Source organism: Athene cunicularia, assembly GCF_003259725.1.
Source record: "Athene cunicularia isolate RWA chromosome 14 unlocalized genomic scaffold, athCun1 chr14_part1, whole genome shotgun sequence".
Classification (NCBI taxonomy): domain Eukaryota; kingdom Metazoa; phylum Chordata; class Aves; order Strigiformes; family Strigidae; genus Athene; species Athene cunicularia.
The window spans coordinates 7197957-7218954 of NW_020799118.1; the positions used below are offsets into that span (position 1 = coordinate 7197957).

At 36.5% G+C, this 20998-nt stretch overlaps 1 protein-coding gene across 1 annotated transcript in view; it reads right to left on the reverse strand.

The window, feature by feature from the left end:
• DNAH3 (dynein axonemal heavy chain 3) overlaps positions 1-20998 on the reverse strand; it is a 61375-nt gene that overhangs the window by 25249 nt on the left and 15128 nt on the right. The window contains exons 14-34 of the mRNA XM_026858636.1: positions 20013-20197; positions 18798-18921; positions 18086-18239; positions 16232-16376; positions 15736-15947; positions 15326-15417; positions 14780-14894; positions 14093-14209; positions 12651-12830; positions 11369-11505; positions 10467-10668; positions 9420-9512; positions 9007-9117; positions 7031-7145; positions 6438-6636; positions 4946-5054; positions 4562-4675; positions 3245-3421; positions 2449-2540; positions 1828-2047; positions 858-992 (exon numbers count right to left, since the gene is read on the reverse strand). Coding sequence (XP_026714437.1) covers positions 858-992; positions 1828-2047; positions 2449-2540; positions 3245-3421; positions 4562-4675; positions 4946-5054; positions 6438-6636; positions 7031-7145; positions 9007-9117; positions 9420-9512; positions 10467-10668; positions 11369-11505; positions 12651-12830; positions 14093-14209; positions 14780-14894; positions 15326-15417; positions 15736-15947; positions 16232-16376; positions 18086-18239; positions 18798-18921; positions 20013-20197 — 3028 coding nt within the window. The remainder of the gene's footprint in view (positions 1-857; positions 993-1827; positions 2048-2448; positions 2541-3244; positions 3422-4561; positions 4676-4945; positions 5055-6437; positions 6637-7030; positions 7146-9006; positions 9118-9419; positions 9513-10466; positions 10669-11368; positions 11506-12650; positions 12831-14092; positions 14210-14779; positions 14895-15325; positions 15418-15735; positions 15948-16231; positions 16377-18085; positions 18240-18797; positions 18922-20012; positions 20198-20998) is intronic.

Genomic DNA, 20998 nt, shown 5'->3' on the forward strand with positions numbered 1-20998 from the left:
CTGGTCCTTTGGACTGCAAGGGTGGTAACTTCTTCAGTTATCCCATAGATCTTGCCAGAACTCAAGTCAAAGCCCTCAAACAGAATACCGTCAAGTAGACCTGTAAGAAGCCCTAAGAAGGTTTGTTTTTTTTTTAATCTCAGGTTAAGGCTGATATTTTCTGGTTTATCTTAAATTTCTAAATAGTTAATATTACCTCTATTTAAATGAAAAATAAGGCATGGTTTGCAAAGCAGCATAAGCCAAGTCTGAATATAAGCCATAAAATCTGAACTGCTGTTGGAGGTGTCCCTCATGATCCTACCCCAGGCCACACATTTTTGCCCTTGCCATGACACTGTCACTATGCTACACTACTTACAAGAAGAAAAAAAAAAAAAAGAAGCATTCTTTAAAAGGTTACTAATACTAGTAAATGGGAGACAGTGGGAACACAGAGCTGGAAGTAAAGCATAAGCAAGGGTGAGAAATGTGACCCCTTTCAAGACTTCTCAAGGAAACTGTGAGCAGAACTGGGGACAGAGCCTGACTCCCAGTTCAGAGTTCTGTTCACTAGGCTACACTGCCTCAGCTAGTAAGAGATCCAGTTTAATTTTCTATCCTGAACCATAAGACTTAAGATGTGGCTGCACATGTTAGCTCCTTCACAGGCTGGAGAAATTCTAAAATCACTATGAGCAAAGTAGGCTTTAACTCCATGACTTTTACTCAGTGAAAACATGCTGGTTTTAATATTCTATTAATTGATCACAGAAACTATTAGCTATTAATTCATGACACAGACAGTTTGTATCAGACAGAAGGATGTTTCTGCTCTCACAATTTTCTTCCCCAGAGGTAAGTACGTAAAAATAAACCTGAATAATTTTTCCAGTGAACCACGGAATTGGTTGAAGATCCATTTTTTCTATATTTTCAGTTAGTGCCTGGACAAACAGGTCATAGTCAGGTGTAGGAAGAACCACTCCAGGAAACAGGTCAGATATGATGCCCTGTTAAGGAAAGACAGAATAGAACAGTATTTAAACACAGATTACAAAAAGGGAAAATTCCCAAAGCATGAAAATCTACAAGTAAAACAATATTAATACAGTTAACAAGATTGTAGAAGGAAATGTCCTTAGCTGGACAAAACTAACTTCTAGGCAAACTGTAGTCATGATTTTCTCATGCATATTCTGTATGCATGAGACAGAAACGAGTGCCTGAACTTTTCATACACACACCAATATTTTAAAAGGAAGCTTAACCATCTGCAAATTTTCCACAAAAAGTGTTACAGGAAAAGATGTGAAAGTGGTTGAAAGAATTTCAGTGGTTAAATAGAAAGGTATGTGTTCTGAAATTTCAGAGCAATGATTCTGTGTGTGCTCATACCCTAGCTTTTAGGTCTTCAATACTGATTGCTCTGTAACTTAGTGTAGTCTTCTATGGAAGCAGCATGCAAACCAAAATGGCATTGTTTTCATTCTGACTTCAAATTTCTAATTGACCGTAATTGTCCACATCTTTGTTGCAGCACAAAGCCAGAATGCAAACTTCAAAGACTGGTTTCCAGGAACAAAACAGCCCAAGGTGACTTTTAGCAAGATATCTTATTAAACATTTTATAGAATAACTTAAAAAGCCACCACTGAAAGTTTGTTTTTCAAAACAATACTGATAGAATCAAAGAGCGCAACCACATCAGTGGAATGAAATAACTCTACAGTTAATATGGCAGCACCTGGATCAAACTGTTCTAAATTAAGATAATGACCTGTTTCTGTAGGTTCGTCAAATGGACCTCATCATCTCAGACTTAGACACATCAACTTGATATCTTACCTGAAACAATGGCACATCCTGTGCCAAGAATTTGGCCAAGTTAACATCCAGCAAAGCCCGAAGTAACAATGCACTTTCATTTTCAGTTGGGTACTTCAGTTTTAAGTTTCCTGCTGCTGTCAGGACGGATTTAACAGCACGCATTCCATAATCATAGTGATGCTGAGATGACAGCTGCTCAGAGCACAAACGGTAAGTGGCAACAATTTTCTGGGCAAGGCTGTGGATGTTAAAATATCATATGTAGAATGAAAATATCTCACCATGCAAGGAAAATAATTTAAGTAACTATATAGAGAAAGTAACTGCAGTGATTATCAGACATATCAATTGATAAGATGGCCCAAAACACCTGGGAAGCAAAACTGTAGTTTATGCCATGCCAGAGAATGTATGTGCCACTTTGAAATTCTGTTTGCTCTTATGATACGTCTTCCAAATGATCCTGTGTAGAGATGCATATCCATCAACATGAGGTAGTAAACGAGAATTGATGAAAAACTACTTTCTGGAGAAATAGAACATGAACAGTCTTCCAGAATTATATGCCTCACATATATATGATTTACAGAGGAATTAGGTATATCAGACACAATTGTGGGAAAATTCAGCATGGCTTACCTTCGAGAGTCCAAAAATCCCATTGAATAAAGTGAAATTTCTCCAATCAAAGCATAATCTGGAACCATCATGGCAACTGCTCGGAACAGTGCCTATAAGAAAAAAAGTAAGATATAAACTTGGATTATGGAATATGGTAAAGTTGCTCTTGTTTTGTAAGAATAGTAACTCTCCATGAATTCATGAACTGATATACTCTGTATTCCATTTTAATGACTTTAGGAATCATCTGAAGTCTATAAGATTGAGTTAGAATTGTTACTGGAACTGTGATCCAGTAAGTTCAATAGGTCTGTGCTAAGGAACAAGCATTGAGAGTCACAATCCTAAAGAACTATTAATAGAGGAAAAGGGAGGTGTCATTCACCTCACTTTCATAATAGACAAACTAGCACATGATGGGGGTAACGTCTTGTAAAAGGTCATGCAAAAAATTGTGGCAAAGCTAGGAAAAAAATCAGTATCTCTGCAGTGTCTCAACAACTTTCAAAATCATAATAAATTTAAATTGGGATTTGGATAGCTAAGCTATTGTAAACCAGGAGAGTTTACACTTAGTTTACACTTAGAGAGAGCACAGTTAAAGCTGTGAACTGGTATCAGTATGGTTAGACTGACACTTTTTATCTGTGCATTTTGTATAACCCTAAACACTATTAAATCTTAGCAAAAAGCCCAGCAGAATACACTTGCATGGGTTATCGGTGTATTATTTGATTGCTGCCTTCCTTTTCTTACAATAGACCAAAAGTTGCAAATTCTGTTTAATTTCTACAACTCAGGATTTCAGATTTACCTTCAGATTATCAGGCAGCTCTGCCCGTCCAGCATACCCAGGATTCATTGTGATAAACACAGCACAGGCAGGATTAAGAGAGATCTCTGTCCCTTCAAAGATGAATGTTTTGAGTTTGCGAATAATAGCTTGCTGTATGCTAAGTATTTGCTGGGCAACTACAGATAATACTTCAACCTAATACAGACAGAACAGATTGGAAAACATAAGAAACTTGAAGACAATATAAAATGGTTTTATTTATATATTTTGATGGCTGTATTTTCATTTCCAGGTGAAAATCACTCTGTGTCTGATAACTGAGCCTAAATATTAGCTGTCTATTGAAGCAATCCCCTGGAAGTTAGTGCCACCATTCCCTGTTCAACTCATGTAGACAGATCAACAGAAGCTTCTAAAAGCTTCCATTGGGAAATAGCATCTGCCTGAATGTAGACGTTTAAATTGGGTAGACAGGAACTCCCTCTAGAGGCCTCCAAAAGCACTTTCCTTTCACCTCAGACGACATAAAGAATTTAGGCTCTTCAGAAAAACTGATTGACTCAATGCCCCAAATTAAGGGTCAATGTAAAGAAAGGGTAAGGCTGCCTAGCACCAATCCTCAATACTTTAAAGTATCAAGGTAACAGAATACTGGAAAATTAGAATGCTAACACTTGAATTCATTTTAAAAAAAAAAGTTACAGCAGACAAATGGAGAAAGGAAGGTGTTAGGGACACTAAAACATACAAATTAGAACTTCATGGAATTTTCACATTTACTAATATTTATTTAAACCTAACTCCATCAAAATAACAATAAAACATATCCAAAGTCATTAGTGGCCAAATTAAAAGAACAAAAGCAACAAAAAATCAGAGTAAGACCAAGGAGGGGATGAGATGTGTCTGGTTACACAGCAAGTTAACCAGGTTATTCAATTAGTGACGCTCAGCTAATCATCACAGGAATCCCTCCACTGGGATCTGTCTGTCTTGTGCTGAACATAGATAAATGCAGAGCCACAGCTGTGGCTTCATTTCTCAAGAAGGACGGTGCTTTCCTAACAAGTAAGTGTCATATACAAAAGAGGAAACTGCCCAGGAATAATTTTTTCACCTAAAATAATCCAGAACACGAGACTTCTGTGACACAGCACAGGTAGGCCTGTGCTCCTGCAGCAGACAGCTGAGTACCTATTTCTGTGTCAGTGATTATCAAAACAAAGAAGCTATACCGCAAAAGTAGAAAATTGGCAATAATGCCATCATGTCTAAATCTAAACCTTCTTCTGTCTTAAATTAAAGCTTTATCCTTTGTCTGAATTAAAACATTACCTCAATTCTGTTGAACTCATCAAAGCAGGACCATGCACCAGATTGTGCCAGTCCCTTAAAGAACTTGCCCATTGCCTTGTGATCGAGCCCATCGGAGCAATTAAAGACCACACACTACAACAAAAACACACAGAGAACACCTCTCAGTATTAACACAAAGTCCTCTATAAAATTTGAGCATCTAAAATGGGAAGGGATTATTACTCCTGATTTTGGATTACAACACTAGGATGCCACATAGTCCTAAACGTGTGCTTCTTACCAACTATTTCTGGGAATAAAGACTAGGTACAGAACAAGCAGTACTTGCTTAAGAGTGGCATTTCAAGAAATATCTACATATCCAAACAACAATGCAAACAAAAGAAGTTTGTATTTTGGTACCTGTTTAGCTAGTGCTTTTGCTAGATCTTTTGTTGTTTCTGTTTTGCCAGTCCCAGCAGGTCCTTCTGGAGCACCTCCAAGATTTAATTTCAAGGCACTCATTAATGTCCTATATAAACGAGAACACAAGCATTAGAAATAGTAATCTTTAATGGCAGGTTGTTTCTGAAGGGACGGGTAAGTATCTTCCTATACAGGTTCCTCTGGAAACAATTTACTTGTTCCCTACTGACTTTGCAACTCACTCTAAAAAAACTAGTATTGTCTCATAACTGATCCACAATTCTGGAAGCTCATATTCACTCACTTGGCCTACAAGGAATGTCAAGGCTTTTTATTACATCCATCCACTCTGTATATCCTCAGTTACACAAGCAAATGCACAGTGTCATAAACAAAATGGCAGAGTTCACAAAAACATGTATTTCCATCAAGTGAATTCTTCATGACAAGAACTTGAAGCTGACTTTATAAATGAAGTCAGTCTTCAGAAATGGCTGAGAAAGCATAAAGGTTGTTTCATAAACCTGAAAATCACATTGCTTTCCAAGTAATTTTCATACTAAAAATTAGATCCCCATTAACACTGGAGTGATGTGATTATTTTACAAAAGGCTCATTCAAGGGCTTTGCCACCGAAAGCAGTTGTTAAATTGTGTTAAATAGCCTGTTTGCTCATTGCTTGCACCAAAACTACATCTGGCACAGCTGACTGCATAGTCTTAGTTTAGACTGAGCTAATCCTAATGACAACAACCCAGTTTACAACTAATGCACCAGCCACGTGGCTCTTTCAACACCATTGTGAATGTCAAAAAATAAGCATCTGCCAGCATAGGCATTAACAGAGACACTTTACTACAAGTGTCTTCTACACAATAGTGAGTTCACAGCTCGGTGCTGTTTACATCCTTACCATATATTTGCCTGGAGATACTACAAAAGAAAGTTCTTTAAACCTTAGACATAAAATTACCTGCTGAGATGACCTGTGTCTCCAGGGCTCACTAGAAGTGAAATACCAAATGCCCTTGAATACTTCAACACTGGGGGATCAAGTATTTCCATTTCAACCTCTTGCAAGCAAGTGGAGGAACAGGAAGCTAACTGCATTCAAACATCTGTGAAAGGCTCTACAATTACTCCATTCATTTTACAGGCAGGCATATCATACCTGTATGTCTTATTTCAAAGAAATTAATTGACCAGTGCTACTGTAGAGATCTTTACAGTTTCAGTACCATGAGCTGCCAGCTCTTTTCAGAAGCACATTCTTGGATACAACAGACACTATTACTCTACTGGTGTAGAAACCTATGCATTGCAAATATTCTACCATATTTGGGCAAAGAAGATATATAAGATTTGCCTCCAAAACCTACAGGAAAATCTTGGCTGCTGAGGTTCCCGCTATTATTAACTCTAACAGATGGAAGTAAATACAGATCAATCAAAAAACTGAAAAGATTATTCATAGACAATATGGCTTTACCTATAACATCGATCTGTTAGTGGGGTTATAACCAGACGTTGAGAATTGCCCAGATACTCATAACCATATTTGGCTTCTGTTGTAATCATTCGCACTATTACATCCTTCTCTTCCCAGTAGTATCTCAGCTGAGAAATCCACTGGAAGTCATTCAGATCTGTGATTTTGTCTTCAACCAATTTTGCAACCACATCACGAGCTGCAGAGTAAGATACAGATTATTTGAAAAATCTAAACACTTCTATGTTAGTTTAGTTAAAGCAATGTGTAAGTAAACTAACATTTACTTATAGCTATGTAAATCAACATTTAGATCAGTAGGCTGGCTTTCATGTTAGAAAGGAATCTGCATCTGTTTTGCACAGGGAATTAGCTTAATTTGATCTAGATTCCACTGCCTGTTCTAAGTAGATGGGAGATGGTTGTGTTGGACTAAGCAATCTCCCCTTGCCCAAAGACACTGTACTATAACTCTGTAAAGGTTGTTTCGAGTTAGAGAAAGCATTTTAGTTGCCTCTTTAAAATAGTTCACCCAACTAACAATAGCAGCACTGTCCCAGATGTAACAAGAGTACCAGCAGCTGCACTTTTACCATGCACATCAATGACAGTAAGAGCTCCAAGTGTCAGCCGGGCTCCACTGGACAGCTTTCCTCTCACTAACTCAACAATGTCCCCAATTTGTAGATTGCACTTCTCCAAGAAATCCTGTCACAGAAACAGAACACAGGCATTAATGCTGTAGCTAGCAGTTCCTAAGCTTCCATGGGTGCAGTCATTGGAAACAGCCCTTCCAACAAAACAGCAATGGAAATCCAGGCACTACACAAACATTTAAAATTCTGTTTCATATACTGACATTTTATTTTACTATGAACACTTCAAAAATCTTTATGGCCTGAAAGTAGTGTAAGCAGAAGTCTTCTCTTTCTTTCTAACAGAAATGACAAAATTATATGAGAAAAGATGAGCAGATCTTTCTGTTGGGTAAATCTGGATTTGATTTCTTCTGTAAATTAGTAGTAAATTGAAAATTAATAAAACTAATAGAAATCTAAGATTCTTCTAATTTTACTATAAACATTTTAAACTATTGTCATTATACTAGAAAGTTTCATGAAATTAAAGATTAATGAAGTTTTCATTAATGACTTAGACAACAGGACAGAGTGCACGCTCAGCAAGTCTGCAGATGATACCAAACTGGGAGGAGCAGTTGGTAGACCAGATGGGTGTGCTGCCATTCCGACAGACCTCAACAGGCTGGAGAAACAGGCAGACAGGAACCTCGTGAAGTCCAACCAAAGGGAAAGTCCTGTATCTGGGAAGGAATAACCCCACATGCTAGTGGCCAGTCAGCTGGAAAGCAGCTCTCAGGACAGGACCTGGATGCTGGTGGACACCAAGCCCATCAGTGTGCCCCTGAGGCAAAGAAGAGCAACAGAACCCTTGGCTGCATTAGGAAGAACATTCCAGCAGACCAAAGGAGGTGATCCTTCCCCTCTGGTTAGCACTGCTGACACCATATCTGGAGTGCTCTGTCAATCTTCAGCTCCCCCCTTGCAGACAAGCATGGGCCTACTGAAGTAAGTCCATTAGTAACCCGGTTAGTTGGCCCTGCTTTAAACAGGGGTTGGACTACATGGTAGACTGTAAGAGGTCCCTTATATTCTGTGATTCACTGTTCTGTGATTCCTTCTCATTTTTCTTAACCTATGGATTGTTCGGGATATTTTCTTTGAAAGTAATAGATATTTTCAGTTTTGACTGTTCTGATTGCATATGTGGAATAAAATCTTCAACTGGTATTAAACAACACAGGCAAGTTAAACCTAAGATACTGAGTAAGAATACAGGAAAAAAAAAAAAAAAGTTAATATTAAAATGTAGTATTTTGTGTAAAGCTTATTAAAACTTTTCTATTTTCACAGCTGAAAAGCAGCCCAAACATTCTGCTGACAAAATTAATCCCCAAATAAATCCTCATCCACCTAGCTCAATTAGTATCAGACAAAAGCCCACTGAATTATTCAGAAATTATTTCCATTACTTGAGCATACATTTCCTTAGCCTCAATAAAGTGATACTTAAAACCATTGTGATGACAGAGGCACTATAAACACATAAGAAGTATCTTGTATGAAATAATAAACTTGGCTGCTGCACCTTTATTACCAGGACAATAACCAAACAAATAACTGCACTGTTCTTTAAGAAGAGATGTCTGCCTGCACGTTTCATGTTTCCCTGGGACTTCACATGTAAAGACAGGAGCTAAAATTAAAATACACAGTGTTTAACAACAGTCTATTGCTTTTTGTTTGGTACTTTTATTTACACTTGTAAATCAAGTAATACAATTTCCTTCAGTGGGATTTCTCCTGATACACAAAGTAAATGAGAACAAGCCCCTGCTAAGACACAAGAAAAAAGGAAATAGAAAATAAATCACGTTGCATGAGTAAATTATAATATATTGTTGACTAAGGATCTTCTTTACTAGAAGGAGCTTTTTAATAATTAACCAGAGTTTAGTGCTTAGAAATAGAAAGGTAGAAGAAAATCTTACTGGTAAAGTTCCTTTCCTTATAGCATCAGACACTTCTTCTGTCCAGTAAATTGATGAAACACAAATAACCACCTGTCCAGGCCACTGAAGTACCCACGTTTTTCGAGGAACCTTCAACAAAAAGATCCATGCCAGACACAGGAAGTCATATAAACACATTAGATTATGGCACTGATGACAATTACTTTCCCCAAATTTCTTTTGTCTAATTCTATCAGTGAGAATCAGCATGGAAAGCTTTAATACTTTTTCTTCAAGAAATTCAGAGGTAAAACTTCAGGCTGGTACTACTAAACAAGGAGACCTAGATTCCACTAGCTTCAAACATGTTTCCCTGGTTAATAATTTCAGCAACCTGTTCATGCACAGCTGCTTGTGAAATTGACTTTATAGTATAATTCAGGAACAATTACCTTGATATATCCTCTTATGCCATCTTGAAGAACTTGTTTTACACTAACCAGCATCATTTCCTCTACTTGCAAAAGCCATTTTTCTACCATGCCCTTCAAAAAAGAAAAACAGTTAAGAGTCCATATACATTTCCTGATTATACTCCTCTTAAAGGACAAATTATTTGAAATGTGTTAAGCTTAAATACGCTTGCTTCTAATCTGGGCATGGTATAGAGGAGGAACAAAGGTTGAAATCCCCCAAATTCTAACAGGCAATACTGCAGTTTAACACTGTCTGAAGGCAGCTATATCAAGGTAACTCTAAAGACAATCCGGCTACAGAAACAGCTGGATATGTTTCATATAAGCATAAACAAAAACCACAGATCACAGATTGCATGGTCAGTTAAGCTTGGTCATTTTAACCCAGAGCATATTTTGTTCCTGGAGGATTAAGGGGAAAAGGGTTCACAACATGCCCCACCTTTCCTCTCTGTGGTTACCATATAGCAATTCAGCTCCACACCTTCACATTGAGAATAGCAGAAAAAGCTGGAACTGAGATAGTTTTCAAAACTTATAACGCTACTATTTCTAGTCAGATCCCTTTTGAACTAATACTCTGATTATTCACTACCAGCAATTCATTATCTCCCTCATCCCTCTCTGTTTCAGCCATGCTGTGCAATGTTACATACAGATGTATATAGAGAACTTAGTGTGTGTATATATATATATATTTATAGGCTGGAGGAGGAGTGTGTGTGTCTCTCTATCTCTTATCTATTTATCTGTCTACATCTTAGAAGAAGTAGGTGCATAAAGCAGCAGAAAAGTGCCTAGAGGAATTTACCCCAAAATTGGTATGTCTTACTCCTTTTGGTAGGAAATACTCTTTGTTCTAGAATACCAGTCTGCACTCTCATTTCCTAAACACCTTTCATGATCTGATCCTAAATGTTTTAAATTTCATTCCCCCCAAAAAATACACTTTAGCCAAAGTATTAATTTAATATCATATAGTAAATTAAAAAAAAAAAAAAAAAAAAAAAAAAAAAAAAATACTTTTGCATTTGCTGGATAGATTTTATCTATGAAAGGAACAATTTCCTTCTCTGAACTGATCATGCCTATGATCTCAAGATCTTCTGTGAACTCAAGTTTAGCAATTCCTTCAAAGCATTTCTTTAAATGTGGTTGTACTCGAAGGGGATCCTTTGTTTCAGAGAGTATTTCAAGCAGCTCATCATTAGACAGGAAAAAGAATCTGTAGAAAAATACAAGTAATGAACATGCACTTTCCAATCATGAAAACTGTTGTTAATAATCTATTAATGCAAGACAGATGAAATTGGTTTGATTGTTGCTTAAGACACTAGTATAACAGAGAGGAAATTATTATCTCAAACCCCTTTTCTTAAGCAATTTTTAACATTATAAAATTTATCATACCTGTTTTTTCAGAATTTCAATATAACGATGCTTATATGCAGAGGAAGAAAGAGGAGTTCTCAAACTCAAGCAGGACCAGATATTTCTATGCAGCCAATAAGTACCTTGTAAGAACACAGAATCCTGTTCCTCATAATCATATGGAAGTCCTACATATCACACATCTCTGCACAACTCAAGAGGGTAGGGTAGAGACATAACTGCAAATCAGCCATGGGAAGGCAGCAAGTTCCTTCAAAAATGCCCTGGAAGTGATAGTGTCTTTCTAATCATAAATTTATGCTGTGCTAGACAGATTTTGCCTCCCCACATCTGCCTGACCCTGGCATTGCAAATTTAACTGGACCTGAGGAAAATGAATAATGTCTGGAGCAAGGAACGGGTTTTCATTTTTTGTTGCATGAGACTGTGTCCGACACGTTTATAAACTTTATGAGACTTTTCAGTTCAGTAGAAATGATTTGAAAGTGCTTATGGTTTTCTGTCTCTAACTTAGGCCCATTTAATTAATTTACCGTGGGAAAAATAATCTTTTCTTCTCCAAGTAAGTATTCAACCCCTTTTGAATGTCTTCTAAGAGAGTATTTGCTTCCTGAAGTCTTTCTAACATCATGGGTTGTTCAGTTGCTGCAAGCACCTTTGTGTCTTTCACCTTTGTAAAAACAAATACAGAGGAGAAACTGTAAAAGTTGCAATAGGTTTGCACATTAAAATTGTTATCATCAATCACATATGTTGCAGGAGGCTAAAAAGCTATATATTCTTCTCTGTAGTGTGCCTCCATGTTATTAAATATCTCTGCATTATTTGATAGTTTTCCTTTTCAGACTGTCAGTTTTACCAATTTGAACTTTACAATAATGCAACATGATATCCACAGGAATTAAAATCTTTGGCACTTGCTCCTGTGTGTTGAGCTTGCTACATCTTTTTTCCATTCACAAATAAGTTCTGTCAAACAGACCGATGGTACATGACAATTATTCTCTCTTCTAGCCATCTAGGTCGCATTTTTTCTTTCTGATAGCACACGCCGTCTCTTCAAAAGATACACTTATTTCAGAATAGGCTTCATCATTCACAGTCTGAGCTGTTAAACAGGTCTCAACTTCTATTTAGTTATACTGATTATTTCAACACCTTTATCACACAATCACATACTCCCAGTGTTTTTGACAAACATCTCAGCTCACACTACCACTAAGTATCTGGTCTCTTACTTCGTTACAGGGAACTGAACAGGATACCCAATTGCACTTACTATCCCCATTATCTCATACTGACACGCTTACCATCTCAGCACGTATTCACCAAAGTTTTGAATAATCATGCAACCACATATTAGAGAACAATCATATGCAAAAGAAATCCATTTAGTTGTTCTGTGTACAACTTAAAGGCCTAATGCAAAATCTAACTGTATCCAAAAAAGATTTTGTACAGATTGTCAGTGAACTCTGAAGCAGATCCTGAAAGCACAAATCATTCATCCTTCGACCTAATTCTGATCATTTAACCATACAAAAGCCAGAAAATTTAGAACTAAAATGTTAATTGAGCTCTAATTCATCCTGAAATACCCAGTCTTTACAGAAATCTCAAGCAATAATGATATAATCTACAACTTCTACAAGACTAGATTTTGGTGGGCTTTAGTAAAGAATTTTCCACTCTGTATTCTACCTTCTTGTGACTTAAATACAAATATTTAAGTCCAGAAAAGCTAGTATATCTTCATGATAGTAATAATCATGTTACCAGATGTGCAGAAAAATACACGATTTTGCAAGCACTTACCACTTGTGCCATTATGTCCTTCCAGTATGAATCCACAACCCCAAACTTTCTGCCCTCTTCAGGCATTTGAGCTATAATGTCTTCTGAACTAAAAATTGGTTCCAAATACAACCATGTTGCCTGACATTTCAACCAGCTATCTAGAATATCTTGCATTAAACATAGCTTATCTTTCCAAGCCTGTAATGAAAATATTTAATATTTAAGCAAAATCAGATCAAGAGTTTATCTACACCAGGGAATCAAAGAGCGAGTTGCTTGGCAACAAAGCAAAAAAAACAACACAAACTAAACAATTTTAGAAGAGGGAGAAACTTCTTTTAAAAAAAATGCAGGCACCAATAAACATCTGAATATTTCTTATACAATACAAATACAACAAACATATTCTTTCACTAGCACTTTTTACAGCAAATTGTGAGAACTGCCTAAGGAGTGCAGAGATGACTAGCACGGCAATCCAGAATCTCTTTTTGAATTCTGTGTACTTTCTATCTTATCATCAGTGAAAAGGTAAAAGCTTAACAAGGTATTCAGCAGACTGAGAAATGTCACTTCACAGGCCCTGTATGGAGTGGGTTCAATCTTTGGTCCCCCCCAAAAGTTATTTCATGGAACTCTAGTAGTACAAATCAGTTTTAAAACCAGAGAGAGATTCTTTTTGAATAAAGAATTTCAGATAGCATTGCTTTTGTGACAGACTACAGTCTGAGACATGCAAGGGAATGTATTGCAGGAAGAAAACACAGCCAGCCTGTATTCTTCATTATTCTACAAAAGGTACGCGGAGATTGTTAAGACAGCTCCATATTAATCATCCCCTTTCATTTCACTAGCTCTACTGGAAAGCAGAACTCAGCTTTAGCTGCAATTTGACTGGAGACCATAAGAAAGAATAGATTTTAGTTCTTAGGATTGCTTACAAATCACCACTATTAGGCCAGAAAAAGTTATATTAAATACTGATGGGAAAGAAGTGTCTGCTTTCTGCATAATCTTCCTATTAGAAATTCACCATCTTTAACAAAGATCACATCTTTACAAAATAGTAGGACAGCTAACAAAAAAGCCTTTGAAAACCTTACGGATCATGCCAGTACCAGAGGATTACAAACAAATTATCTCTCACAACTGACAGACCTATGTCTTTTTACACAATGCAGCAGGATTTCTTTAAATCAACTGAACCAATCCCAAGATATTGAACTAAAACCCCATTCTTATAATTACTAGATTAGCAATGCAATTACTATTTCTTTAGCTGTAAAACAAGTTTTGCATACCTTTGTCTGGACAGTAAGTGAAACCATTAATTCAAAGCTCTTGAAGAAAAATATAAATGTGTATTCTTATAGTTAAAAACTATACAACTTCTTATCATGACAAATACCTTAAAGCACATTGTGAGACATGGAAGCTCAATCAAACCACTTTTTCCTTACCCAGCATTCAGCTTCTATTGCTTTGATGAAGGGAGAGCCACACAGTGTATGAGTCTTAACAATGTGATCGTCCAGCAAAATCTGGATGTCATCAGTTGCTGAGAGGATACTGGTGTTCTGTGAATACATCACATTTTGATAAGGCAAACAGCAGTTGCTTTGTTTCACTGCTCCTCAGCCTCACAACTCATTCAGCTTCCTGTTTCCCCCCTTCTCTACCATGGTTGGAGGTAAGAAAGTAGCAAGGCATTGAGCAAGCCTGTGACATGTTTGAAGATACAAAATGCTATCTCCACTGTACATCTCTGTTTCAAAGGTCAAGAGATTGATTGTTCTGTGAATGGGAATCTAGCCAGGGATCCTAGTGACTTCTGACTCAATCTTTTGCACTGTGATTCTTGTTTCTTCTGGGCAAGTTAGAATTTCACTACTGTCCAGCTTTCCATACAGCGTTGGAGAAGCTCTCAGGTTTACAGATTTGTTAGGATGAATGTGTAGGTATCACAAGTTATCCAGATACTAAGGTCCAAATATAAGGATATATAGTAATGAAGACATTTGCCCAGGCTCTGGGATACGATACAACCTTCCATCATGCCACAATGCATCATCAGTAACTTCTGTCTATTGGTATTCAGAATTCTTCTCAACAATATATATATATATATTGATTTGGTGTTTACTCACAGTATCCCTGTACTTCACCAGACTGAACTGCATGTTGACCCACTCGAATTTCATTTTCTCTATTGATTTCTCTAAGGAATACTCCTTACTTGCAGCTGCTCCAATAGGTTCCAGCCTAGATCGAAATGAAACACACCTTTGAAATGTTTTTGCAACATAGCTGAAGAGCAAAAAAAAGCAGTTGTAGGTAGCACTGCATACCAGACTACCTTTGATATGAATTTGTTAATAATATCATAGAGTCTTATTTCAAGGAGTATTTCTGCACTTTCAGGCTCACCAAGTTAGAGGTATTAATTTGAAAATAAATACAGACAGAAAATTCTGAATGTGCATATTACGTGGTGTACGAATACGAGTCTGGTTTCTGGTGCCTTTGTGCTACAAGAACAACTGATCATTCTAGCCACAGCTTGATAAAATACAGCTGATTTTACAGCATGTTCTAACATCACACAAAAAAACCCCAAACTAAACTAATATTTGTTATCTGACATATGAAATACAGTGACTGTCTGAAAAATTAGAACAAAGTAAGCTTCTTACTGATCAATATATTTTGAGAGTCCAAAGTCCAGTATGTTTTTAAGAGTAGTAGCTTCATCAGGTCTGATCTCACATCCTACAATTCCACTAATCTGAAAATAAAGAAATAAAATCTGTTATCAAGATGCATTCTGTAACAGACTTTTCAAACAGCAAGAAATACATGATAAAGAAGTATTAATGCAACTCTCTAATTTGCTTTTCCACCATAAATTATTAATTCAAAGAAGCTCCTGCCTGTACCATTACAAATTTCAAGACTGGATCTATCACGTTGCAGGATAAAGGATCTTCTTACTGTGAAACAGAACTATTACTGTATTTCACAGGAGGGAATAGATGGAGTAGTATATTCAACTGACAGTTTCTGTGGTAAAACACTGCCACAGTTAAAGCACAGTTTAAGGTACCTGATCCCAGTGTCTCTCCTTCATTCCACGATTGCAGGCAACTGACAGGACAGGAAGATGCTGTTTAAATTTATCAAGCTTATATTTCATAGTTTCTGCTAAGCGTCTAGGCCCAGCCAAATCTGGAAAACTCTTACTGAGCTTGTACATAGTCCTCCACATATTTCCAATTTCTTCAGTAATTTCATCAGCATTCAACTTCTGAACAGATCCTGAATATAACAGTATAAAAAAAGGCACAGCAGGCACATCAGCACAAGGAGATTTCCAGGGTGGTTTATTTACAGGTATTTATAAACATTCTTCTTTAACTGGAAATCAATTGTATTACAAAAAAAATTATCTTAATGCAAAATCCAAGTCAACAGATGGATTTCACACTGCTTAACAGCCTTTATTTCTTCAAAATTACTTTCTCACAACTAATTAAGCCTTTCAGTTTCTACTTAACTAACTGAAAATTACATGTTACATCCAATGAACACCAAAACCTCACCATTCATCCATTCCTCAGATTTGGTATGGAAATTATACGCTGTTCTCCAAAGTTGCTCAAAGGGTTGTTTGTTTGCAATTACAGTTTGCAGCAGAGGAAATTGACTCTTCTCCCGCTCAAGTAACTCCTCTTCTTTATTAATAGCCTTGAAGAAAAAAATAAGAAATCTTATTCCCATCAAAAATTCCTACTGTTATTTAAACTTTTAACTAGATAATACTGAATACCATTTTTTTACATGTCATAAAGCCAGCCAGATTTGTAGATTTAAGCCTGTGGATTTTATGTAAATAAGGTAACTGCGTTTTTGAAAACTCCCCTAGTTATTTGTAGGCATATTTTGCTACTCAAATAATTTTTAAAACTTGCATCTATTTTAGAAATAGATAATGCACCATGGCATTCAGTGAAACCAAGGCTCACAAGTTACCAACCCACTCTGAAACTTAGATGTAAGCTCCTCAGTCACATAGGCTGTGACTTCATCACATTCCTTCATCACATAGGAATTTTTTTACTTGTGATTATTTTTTTCTTTTATAGAAACATCTGGAAGCTCCAACCAATACAGATATTAATTGCTGTGCTTATGCATGATAAGATACTGTCTTTGTCCAAAAGACATTACAGTATAAATCAATGTGCAAATATTTAGATTTAAAAAGAAATATTGCCTTCTTCATTTTACAGGTAGGAAGGTGAAGCACAGAGAAATGCTGTCTGAAATGCAGATGCTGAATTCAAACTGAGTACCAAGGCTGTGCTTTTACAATGCTGACAGACCTTTCATAAAGCTGTTCATCATTCAGTGTGAGATGCAGGCAGAGAAATGCAAAGATACACCTTCCAAGATGATCTTTAACTTTGTGTATTCACTAAACTTACTGTCACGTCATTTACGTGACAAATTGTGTGGATACACCCCTCATTGTGATCAGGTATTAAGAAACTTAATTACTTATTCTGATCTACCTATAACAATGAATCAGTGATGTTAACACTAATTAAATAAACTAGATGTCTTTAAATCAGATTAAGAGTGTTGATATGTAGGACTACCAATTTATACAAATCCTAAACTCATTTAATTAGTTTCATTTTCTCTTTTGAGTGGGACTTAATTAAAATCTTAATCCTTAAGGCTCCATATATGCAGAAATCTTATCATCTCACTGTGATTTAGACAATTAATTAAGCCTCACAATGCCTGTGAGATCTCTCAACGGTAATCATTCCCATTTCCCAGCAGAGACACAGCTAAGACAAACTAGTCAACCTAGAACACCACCGTATACTGGATGGGGAGCCCTGAATAAAATCTAGCCATATGGGTCTTCAGTTTCCTTCTAGCACCTGAAACTTCCCCTTTTTTATGATTTAATACATATTTAATGCCTATAGGCAACTTCTGGAAATGATACAAACAGTTGAAAAACATTTATATTTAATTAGAGGACAAGCAGTGGGACTGATAACAGCTCCAACACCATGAACCACAGTTCAGGGAAAATGCCACCTCCCTAATATTCTGCTCCTGCAAATTCTGCCAGAAGAATTCTGTTTTCCATGGAGACCATCCTGCTACTGCTGCCTGCTTGAAAACACTGAAATTCAGTATTTCAATTTTAAAAACTCCCTAAACTCTTGTCCCCCCCAAATATGCTCTTCAACTCAGCAGTAGGGGCAACTCAACATACAGTGACAAGAAGATATTCACCACATTTGTGAATTTGGAAATTTTAGAGCCATCTTAACAATTTATGGCCAGAACTCCCAAAAAACAGGGACAGGAACCAAATTTTTGCTCATCTAGTACATTGCAACCCATTCCATACTTAACTAATGAATACTAACCTCAAATTCTGTTAGTGCATTGTCTAGATTTTTATTTAATTCTTTAAATTTCTCAGCGTTGTTCTTCATTTCTTCTAGGGTCATGACATCCCGCTTTTTGTAGCTTTCTACTTCTCTGTTATAACCTTCAAGAGTTTCCTCAAACTGAGAACACCTGAGGTAAAGACAGCTGAGGTAATATGATGTTCTGTTTAATTTCTTTTCAGGTTTCAATTATTTTATTAATTATAACAGGCACTGTCAAAATTAAATTTGATCTCAATACTAGTGTAAGGTGAATACAAGTGTCAGTGAAACCCCATCAATCAGTTATATCAATACTGTGCTGTAGAATTCAAGGTGCATTTTCAAACCTCCCAACTGATTTAGTTCACTGACATTTGCTACCTTTATTACCTGGAGGAAAAAAAAGAAGGGTGAAAACAGTGTTAACAAATTTATGTGTAATGCTGTACTATGCAATATAACAAGATGAAATTATGAATATTCTAGCAACATCCTCCTTTCAGATCTATTTAAGCATAGAAATATTCTAATCCACCCTCTTCAACAGTATTTTTCTGAAATCTCCATAATACTTCAAACCAGGTCTCGTCCTTACTTTCTCAGCTCCCTTCTGAGTTTTCCTTCTTTGTCATTATCTCCCTTTTACTGATGAGATTTTTCTCTTCTTTAAAAACACTCAGGAAAAGAAAATGTCCTAACACCATACCTTTCAAGCAAAACCATCTCTGCATGATTCCTCCTGTTACACAACTGATCTCTGCTGTTTTCAAAGATTATCTCAATCTGATCAGGCCACTGGAAAACTGTGCTATTCAGGTTTATGTCATCATCTAAAAAAAAAAATATTGACTCTTTAACAAAATAGCTTTTAATCAATGATCTAATAGAATGGCTGTTGTGAAGAGTAACCAGAGTCACTAAAACTACATTTAGAAACAAGCTGTCTAAGAAGCTTGTTCAAGCTGATGGATGAATTATCTTCACTGCAAAGAGAATCGGTTCTTTAAACAAGTTAGTCTGATAGCAAAACTCTAAAGTCAAGTTAAGAATGTGTAATTGTCTGAATAAGACCTTAGCTAGGCAGAGAAAATTAGTAAGAACAGCTATTCCAGAATATCAACTCTGTTCAACTACACATAGAGACAGATCACTCTAACTATACATAATATACCTACATAAGGAGATAAAAGTAAAGTTTAAACCATTTTTCAACCACATTGTGTACATTCTGAATTAATTACGAAAGCTAGAGCATAATAACTACAATGAGCAGACATCTCCATCTTTGTCTATTTGTTCAGTGCACTTAGCTCGTTATAACTAACTGCAGGACACATGCTTATAAACCTGGCTATAAAGAATATGTAATTGTGAAATACTGCACAAGCAAACACTCCAGTCCAAACCAGAACAGAAAAACGTCCTGGCTTCCATAGGCATCCTAATTTTTATCAGAAGTACATTCTAATAAACATGGCATATCCTGGTTATTTCTATCACTGTCTGATCTGAGAGTGTATTCTGCTTAACGAGAAAGGATCGTCCTGCCACTAAAATGGGTGTGCATTCATAGAACTGCTTTTGGGCTTTATGTATGGCAAATAACATACAGCATCTGTCAATGGCACATTTTTGCTCTGAATAGAAGCACAAACTAAAAGCAACTTCTACAGATGTTTCTTCCATCTTGGAGAACAGCCTTTATATTAATCAAGAACAGCAAACCACGACAGCAGAACGGCCTTCATTGATCTCAACTGCAGAGATGCAAGTTCTCAAACTTTCTTTTTATTTGCTTTCTGTCTCTTTTGGAGCTTTCCATTAGCGTTCTAGAAGATGCAACATTTCTGCATGCAGAGCCCAATATCTATATATAAATATTTTCGTATGGAGACTTTTATATTCTGTACTTGAGACATACAAGAAAGATCAGCATAGTCCATGAGGAATTCCAGTCTGTGTGCTGATTCAGTGACCTCCTGTCTCAGTTTAAAACCAGTAACTTCGCTAGATTTCTTTAAGTATGCATCAAATTCCACTAGCTCTTCAGTGTTCAGAGGCACCTCGTTCAGTCTCTTTGCAATTAAATTATAGTCATTGCAAATTCTACAACAAAAAGAAAACAGACATTCCACTCAGATCATAACTGGAGATGCAAGATCTTGTTAATGAAGTTTGTCTTTTAAACAAGAACATTAAATTGCTTTATAAATTAAGTATTTAGATTGAATACATACAGCAGATAGGATGCCATTTTACTCTGTACAATGTTACATTGTCCTGTGTTTACAACAATAAATATATAATAGAATGATTGCTAAGTTAGTTACAAATTACAATTACCAGGATATTAACAGTTTCCGTCCTATAGGTTTAGAGTTTCCTTGTGCTGCAGAAAGAAATGTTTGAATGCAGTAAGCAAGATCTTACTTAATCACCCCATAACAATAAAATCTAGTGCATGATATGAAACAGTTATAAAGAGAAAAATTATTAAACAATCGAGTTTATTTTACATTGTACATGGGAAAGAAAATACATAAAGGAAGAAACCCTGTTATTTTCCTTCTTCCCAGCAATAAATTTTCTTGTTCCAGATTCCAGTTCAGTATTGCAATATTTATACAGACAGAAGGCATGCAAACAGCAACCATACACAAAGGATAGGTTCACTTAAACCAGCTCAAGCCTTCTAAATGTTAGGTGTTCAGCATAAGCTCAGTGTCTAGACCCCCTCCACAGTTAGTGGAGGCAGACGTGCCACTCTAGACTGTGTTTCATCTCCACCTGGAGATGCTTTTTAGGTAAGTGGGTCGAATCACTTCTTTATGGTGATTGTCTCTCTCCATTAACCGTGGAAGTATTCTTTAATTGCAAGGGGGGGGATATTGATGTTTGCGCGGGGGG